This window comes from Piliocolobus tephrosceles, chromosome 3 (genome assembly GCF_002776525.5).
Source record: "Piliocolobus tephrosceles isolate RC106 chromosome 3, ASM277652v3, whole genome shotgun sequence".
Lineage (NCBI taxonomy): Eukaryota > Metazoa > Chordata > Mammalia > Primates > Cercopithecidae > Piliocolobus > Piliocolobus tephrosceles.
Window position 1 is genome coordinate 6,595,852 of NC_045436.1, and position 8,586 is coordinate 6,604,437.

At 39.2% G+C, this 8,586-nt stretch overlaps 1 protein-coding gene across 1 annotated transcript in view; it reads right to left on the bottom strand.

Moving 5' to 3' along the window:
• Positions 1–8,586, bottom strand: part of WWC2 (WW and C2 domain containing 2) — a 209,906-nt gene that overhangs the window by 110,784 nt on the left and 90,536 nt on the right. Inside the window, exon 2 of the mRNA XM_023221024.3 lies at positions 2,541–2,650. Coding sequence (XP_023076792.1) covers positions 2,541–2,650 — 110 coding nt within the window. The remainder of the gene's footprint in view (positions 1–2,540; positions 2,651–8,586) is intronic.

Below are 8,586 nucleotides of genomic sequence, written 5' to 3' on the forward strand. Positions count from 1 at the left end.
GAAAAGAAAAGAAAAGAAAAGAAAAGAAAAGAAAAGAAAAGAAAAGAGGCTTAATTGCCTCACAGTTCTGCAGGATGTACAAGCACGGCCCGAACATCTGCTGGGCTCCTGGGGAGGCCTCAGGGAGCTTTTACTCACGGTGGAAGGCAAAGCAGGAGCTGGTACATTATGTGGTGAGAGAGGAAGCAAGAGAACAAGTGGAAGAGGCTTCACACCTCAAACATCCAGATCTTGTGAGAACTCATTACAGCAAAGACAGCACCAAGGGGATGACGCTAAACCATCATGAGAAATCCACTCCCATGATCCAATCACCTCCGGTCAGATCCTATCTCCAGCACTGGAGATTACATTTCAACATGAGATTTAGATGGGACGAATATCCAAACTACATCGTGGGGTCTCAGGTGCCCTCAGCAAGAACAGGTTTGACGAGATGATGGAGAACAACGGAGGAAGCGGAGTTCTTGCAGACTACAGCTTTCAGCAAGTCTGGCTGTGAAGGGAAGAGGAGGCAACCACAGATGGCGATGGATTCTGGTTGAAGGACGGTTTTGAGAGGGTGAGGAGAGGGAGTTTAATGCCATCTGTTTGTATTTCTTTTGCAGTTTTGGTTTCGTTTTGAGAATTTCCAGTGTTTATATATTAAGACAAAAGAATCATTTATTAATAGAAATGGTAGGAGAACATTTTAAAATCAGGAAATAACTAATAAAGATACCAAACAGGAGAGAAGGATGGAATAGGAAAGTTATTAAGAGGTATCTGTAGGGGTGGAGGTGTCCAGAGGAATGCCTCTTTCACTGAGAAAGAGGAGGAAGCCCTGAAGGTGGGTTTAGGTACCGAAGAGTTTGTAGGTGTTGAGAAGGAGGCTGAGAGGATTCCTTTTCTCTTTATGGTACCAAGAGAGCTTATTTTTGTTGACCTAGGATGGCGAGGTTGGTTTCTGGTTTCCCAAATACTACTTTAAGGAAAGAAAGCTACACAATTATTCATCTAAAATAAGCATAAAAGTGAGAGTTAAATAGTTAATACATTTCAGATATTTCACTGACTTGTTTATTTGCAATGACATAAGGGTGACACACAGTGCTTAAAATGAACTTAATTTTACCAAAATTAGTTCATTTCACCCTTACAGATGACATTTGGTTGTCAGTGACTGATACACAATAAAACCTGGTATATACTAATACAGTATATCAATAAACATTTATTAGAAAACACAAAATTAAAAGCTAACTTAAAAACACAATCATTAATTCTACATAGAAACTTTTAGAAACTTTCAGGGAGAGAGAAAGAGTATCTCTACAAAAAAGTCACATTTCTTCCGGTCATATAAAAGAGGCTGAGGCAACAACTTGTAGAAACTATTATTTGTATTATGTTGAACTAATAATGTACAGTATATATGAAAGCTGGTTCCCAAACTGTGTATGACAGGTGTTCTGCTGAAACAGATCACGAACCGTATGTGCTCACCAGACATCAGAGTGCTTCTGCTCTTTTCCGCCCTCCACCTCACCCGCCTGGAAGATGGTGCCTTGCAGCTAACAATACAGGCTTTTTGGCCTCCTGAGAAATATATCATCTACCTACACAAGGGCAGCTGCAAGCCATCACTAATGAGTGAGTATCAAATGAAACACTTTGCTACAGTGATACTGTTCCTAAAGACACTACAGAGTACTGCATATACAAATTTTAAATATAAGAATAGAACTAAAAGAAAGAAGACAATGAGGAATAAATTCACTATATATTCCCCAAAATCTATAAAAATAAAATAATTATTTTTAAGTGAATAAGCAAAATGAATCAGTATTATATGCTACCATCTGAATAAATTTTTAAAGGAGTAGATAGAGAGCTAGATATTCATATTAACACACACACAAACATATACAAATATATAAAAATATTTCAAAGTATGTGTTTTTGAAAGTCATTCACGGTCACGGTAATCCTCTGTGCTAGACTTACCAGGTCAGAGATGTGAGAGATTTAAAAGCTGTTAAAATGAGAGGTTTTTCCCTTCCAACGACAAAGAAATCAGGAAACAGAAAAGGAAGAGGTTCAGGACCTTTCCCAGCTATGCTATGCCTTCCAGAGCCACTGATGAGGGCCAACCCCTCCCCAATCTCAGCCTACAAACCACACTGTGCCAAGGCCCAAGTCTTTCTGTGGCAAAAAGCACACGGAAAGGAGCAGCCCTGTCAGAAGGTGCAGTGGCTATGGAAAGAGGAGCCCAGTGGCTCTGATCCCCACAGGTTCCCAGACTTGTGCTGAAGGAGAATCCTCATTCCCCAGCAGGTAGGCAAGCAGGCAGGCACACCCTTTCTCCCTCTCCGTCCCCATAAGGACAACTCTATGTACATGCCCCAAATACCAAGAGAGGCATTTCAGTTAAATGTTAGCCACTAAGAAAATGGGGTTTTGGAAATTCACTTTGTAACATGTTTATCCTTTTGTGTGCTTGTAGGTTTTGGGGGATTACTTTTCTGATACATTTGCTTTTATAAAAAAGGAAAACTTACTGTTGATGTGATCGATGTAGTAGACACCAATCTGAGGGTCAAACCCTGCTTCCCATCCCCACGGCAGCTCATCCCCAACACAATCAGCAAATGACAAGGGCTTCGTTAACCTACAACAAACCAGAACAGACACACCAGTGATTCTTTCCGTCAAACCGCATATGTCAAAATTCAGCACCCTAACCACAAGTGTCTAGGTTGCCTTTAAAATCTTGAAGAAAAAAAAAACAAGGATAAAATACAGATGTGTATATCCAAAAAAGTAGGACAAGTCACAGTACCCTTTTGAAAGTTCACTGCTTAATATTTGGAGATAAATATATACAATAAATAAAGACATCCTAAATCAGGGAGAACGCCAAGGTGAGGGTGAGGAAGCCTGGGATCTAGCTCTAGCTCTGCAGTGAAACAGATACCCCATTAAAAAGAAAATCGTGTCCCAGGATTCAAATACTGGTATCATGAAAATACTATCAGTAGTTTCGAGACAAGATCCGCATCAGGTTACATCAGTTTCAGACTGGATGTTCATACATAAACTAACTAAACACTCAACTGTGAGGTCTACTATAAGTTCTCCTTGAGAGGAAGGACAATTTTTTTTGTAAGTATCTTGTACATAACAGTCACTCAACAAAATTTGGAACCGAACCAAACACATAAAGTATTCATTCGTATATCAATGTGATCTCACCTTTTGAAATTGCTTTATACTCTCTCAAGACCATTTTTTCCTTAAGACACTTTCTCTGTAGGAGTTTTTCTCTTTAAAACTAATGAAGAAACTACACAGTTTCCTAAGCAGGGTACAGGTTTCAGACTTAATTACAATAGATTTTTTTTTCTCACTCTCTTGCATTTTGCTTTTGAGATTTTCCCTGGCTACTGGAGCAGCCATGGGCAGGTTAACACCACAGATGCCTTGCTGGAGTGTGGCCACCATCAGTCAACACATTTTCTAACTTAATGCACTGGCACCACTAGCATGGTTCTTACATACAAAATCTCCTGGAATCCCTTTTATCCATGCTAACGACTATCAAAGATCTCATGTTCAACTGAAATATAGGTCATTTTCAGAATTATATCATTCATCAGAATAACAAAGTACATCATCCACCCTTCAGAATGCTGAAGAATGATACAAAAAGGAGGAAAATTCTTTTTGCCAGGCCTACTCTGCAATAGTCATCCAAGGACACAAAACAGCAATGGACGAAAGGAAGGATCTATTTTCCTCTCAACCTTCCAATAGCATTAAATCTCTCCTTCTTGAGATAGCTCCAAAGACAACACTGGCCTTCCACATCAGCTCAGCAGACAGAAGCAATAATGAGGAGAACCCGCTCTACCACTGACTCACTGTGAGACCACTTACCGGGCACCTCTTCCTACCTCAGTTTCCTTTTCTTTTAAGTGGTGATTACATCCTCACATACTCTCCCTGCAATTTAACTAGCTCCTAAAATTAAACTCAGGATAAAAAGGAATTAACTTGGAAGAGCATCCAGGACGTTATAAGCAGTCAAAGTGTCGGTGATTATTAACACAAGCACATGTGAGCTCTCATTTATCCCTCAGAGGAATCAAGTCAGGCAGCACAGCATAGAACTGTGGTTCTCAGAATACAGCTCCCAGAACCAGCAGCGTCAACATCTGGGACCTTGTTACAAACACAAATTCTAGTTGGGCACCGTGGCTCACACTTGTAATTCCAACACTATGGGAGGCTGAGGCAGGAGGATGGGTGAGACCAGGAGTTCAAGACCAGCCTGGGCAACACAGTGAGACCCTGTCTCTACAAAAAATAAAAAATTAGCCAGGCATGGTGGCTCATGCCTGTAATCTCCACGCTCTGGGAAGCCAAAGTGGGAGCATCACTTGAGCCCAGGAGTTCAAGGCTGCAGTGAGCCATGATCACTGAATTCCAGCTTAGGCAACAGAGCAAGACCCTGTCTCTAAAAAAAACTAAAATGATTTTTAAAAAATAATAGAAATACAAATTCTTGAGCCCTATTGTAGAATCAGAAACTCTAGGTCCCAGCAATGTATGCTTTCCAGGTACTTCTGCTCCACACTAAAGTGTGGGAACCACGGGCTTAGAAGTCAAGAGCTTGAAATTTGGTATCAAAGAGATCTGGGCTCAAATCTTTATTCTGCCACTTACTCACTATACAACCTAGAGCAAGTTATTAGCCTTAAAAGCCCTAGTTTCCTAATGTATTTTTTTTAAGGGAATAGGAGGAAAGATTAAGTTTAGATGAGAACTAAACAGTATAACACCCGAGAAATGGTAAGCTTCAATATATGTTAGATGAGTAAAATGAATCTCAAACACATTAAGCAATATGCTCAAATGTGGCAACTTGCCACATTCACTTTGTAAACATGGAGTATATTTGAACTCAATCTGAGTTCAAATGCAAAACAATTTATTCTTAGAATTGTGCTCAAATTCTGTCTTGTATCAAAACTGCCCCAGAAAACTGATTTTTCTTTTGACAAAGAGTGAGATACCATATCAAAAATCCCTATACCCTAGGACACCTCCTTGTCTACATAAATGGTCTCTTTGACTACCTCAATAAAGCAACTAGATAGAGCTCCTGTGCCAGGTCACCCTCTATATCATTGTTTGATGATTCTCTTTCACTAACTCCATTATCAATGCTGTCTAAAAGGCACATGCATCTTAAAGAAATGAAAAAGGAGGAAACATGAGAATGATAAGTTTAAGTGACAAAAGAGAAATGTTAGACCAGTATTACCCAGGCACCAATTCGATGTGCTTAAGCATGAGTATGGCAGGAATATACTTATTACTTTAAGAATAAGAAGTTATAAAAGCTTGAGAGCATGTGCTCTCACATTACAAGTTAGTAGTAACTTGATTATAATTGGAAATAATCCAGTTTGTTCCACTAACTGGTTAGCAGATAAGCATTTAATTATCACTGTTCTAAGACTACAATTACATCTGTAGGTATACATGTAATTGTGAACTCTGAAAAATTCAGAAGATTCCACTCCTAAAATTTTTAATACAAAAATTTCTTTGCAGAGTTCCTTCAAATATCAATTTAATACTTTATTTTCTATATATGGATAAACATATATATTTTCTCTGCATTCTATCAATAAGTAAAACCATTACATAGATATTTGCAAATATTAAAATTTTAGGACTGAATTCTTATGCAAATTATAAAATATAAATAGACAACATTATTAGGTTCCAAACAAATTAAGGACCCAATTGTGGTGCTATCCTGATAAAAAGAAAATATTACTATGATGTACTAAGAAGTTTAACACAAAGCAAAAAGAACTAACAGATGTATTCCAAAATTACAAACAATATAAATTAAAACAAATACAGTGAACTGAAATGTTAATTAACTTTTAAATTTCTTCTTCTTGTTGTACATAAGGAATGTCTTACACATTCAAGCTTTCTTTGAGTTAAGTAAGTAAAAATGGATGGAGTTTGTTTTTGGTTGGTTCCCTGCAAAGGAGCAACAACAAGCAACAACAACAACAAAATCCTGAAATTAACTAGAGTCTTTATGCTGAATTCCAGAAATTACTGTTTGCTTAAAAAGGTCTTCCTTTGCACTGTGCAAAGGAATTTCATATTATGAAGAAAACGGTAATTTACTGCAGCACTTCGCCAATGTTTATATGCAAAATTTAACTCTGCATGGTATTTCCTCTCCTTGCCGGCATTATATCATTCTTTCACACTCATTTAATATTTATTGTCAACTCAAATACGTGTCCTATGATATGAGATGCCATACAGTGATTTATTTGTTTACTTCACAATTACATGATGGTGAATACCGTGTGAGTACAAGTACAACTCCAAAAAAAACTGAGTTTGTACTAATTGCACTAAATGAATAAGCACTTGAAAAAAACATTTCAGGTTACTAAAACTCTTGCCACAATTCAGAGCATCCCAAATGTATAGTTTAGCACAAACATTAAAGGTCTTAACAGTTATTTTTACTTTGTAGCATCTGTTGTTCTCATTGTTTAGCTAACACAAAGCAGAGCTCATACTGTCAACTGCTTATGATTACTACAGAATCTGCTCACAGGAACATTACTGAATTGCTCTAAGAGAACAGAGAGGAGTAAGATGTGTTTCACAACTTGAATTTTAAAGCAAGGATAAAGCACTAGAAATCTTTCCACAGTCCTAAAAGAATCTTCATTTATAATGATGTCAATTAGTCCCCTCAAAACAACTTTTTTGTTCTTTCTTTCTTTTTTTTTTTTTGAGACTGAGTCTCGCTCTGTCAACCAGGCCGGAGTGCAGTAGCGTCATCTCGGCTCACTGCAACCTCCATCTCCCTGGTTCAAGCAATTCCCCTACCTCAGCCTTTCCAGTAGCTGGGATTACAGGCGCCCGCCACTACGCCCGGCTAATTTTTTTGTATTTTTAGTGGAGATGGGGTTTCACCATGTTGGCCTGACTGGTCTTAAACTCCTGATCTCAGGCAATCCACCTCCCTCAGCCTCTCAAAGTGCTGGGATTACAGGCATGAGCCACCAGACCTGGCCAACAACTTCTATCTATCACTAGATAGGGAAACTAGCAACAAAAAGAAACAGACAAAGGAGAATAGTAGAAAATAGTGGATAGAGGCAACAAGAAAAAAAAAAATAGCTTTTAAGAAAAATTACACAAACCACTTTGGAAAATAATAATGAGATTAGTTCCCTGTGTGTGAGGAAAGTACCTTAAATTATTAGAAAGAAGTCATATTAGAAGGGCAGGTGCGGTGGCTCATGCCCGTAATCCCAGCACTTTGGGAGGCCAAGGTGGGCGGATCACCTGAGGTTGGGAGTTCGAGACCAGCCTGGCCAACTTGGGGAAACCCCGTCTCTACTAAAAATACAAAATTTAGCCAGGCATAGTGGCACACGCCTGTAATCCCAGCTACTCAGGAGGCTGAGGCAGAAGAATCGCTTGAACCCAGGAGGTGGAGGTTGCAGTGAGCCAAAATCGGGCTATTGCACTCCAGCCTGGGGACAAGAGCGAGACTTCATCTCAAAAACAAAAACAAAAAAAGAAAGAAGTCATATCACATAGACTTTCTAGAAAATAAACAGATATTAGAACAGGTCACAATCGGCCAGGTGCAGTGGCTAATACCTGTAATCCCAGCATTTTGGGATGCCAAGACAGGCAGTTCACTTGAGGTCAGGAGTTCAAGACCAGCCTGGTCAACATGGTGAAAACCCATCGCTACTAAAATTACAAAAATTAGCCAGGCATGGTGGTGGGCATCTGTAATCCCAGCTACTCGGGAGGCTGAGGCAGGATAACTGCTTGAACCTGGGAGGTGAAGGTTGCAGTGAGCCAAGATTACACCACTACACTCCAGCCTGGGTGACAGAGTGAGACTGTCTCAAAAACAAAACAAAAGAACGAGTCACAATGGGGAGAATCATCTCTTCCTAAAATCACTTTACCTAAAGACAAAAAAATAGACTGCGCAACATCTGGAGGCTCCAGCCTAGCCTCACTCCCCTTTTCTTCCTGCCATGAGCCCTTTTAGGTGTCTGGCAACTTATATTATTGTTTATTAGACAAGTTACTCAATATTTTGAAGATCATTTTGTGACATATTAATTATTTCAGAAAGGAACGAAACGAATTTTATTAGTTGTCTATTATGTTCCAAGATTTATGCAAGGTTGTTTCATATGTTATCTCATTTAGCCCTAACAACAATTCTTCAAAATGGGTATTCCTAGTCTTTATTTTTTAATTATTTATTTATTTATTTATTTATTGAGACAGAGTTCACTCTTGTTGCCCAGGCTGGAGTGCAATGGCACAATCTTGGCTCACTGCAACCTCTGCCTCCCGGGTTCAAGTGATTCTCCTGCCTCAGTCTCCCGGGTAGCTAAGATTACAGGTATGCGCTACCATGCCCAGCTACCTTTTTGTATTTTTAGTAGAGACAGGGTTTCTCCATGTTGGTCAGGCTGGTCTCAAACTCCTGACCTCAGGTGATCCGCCCACCTTGGC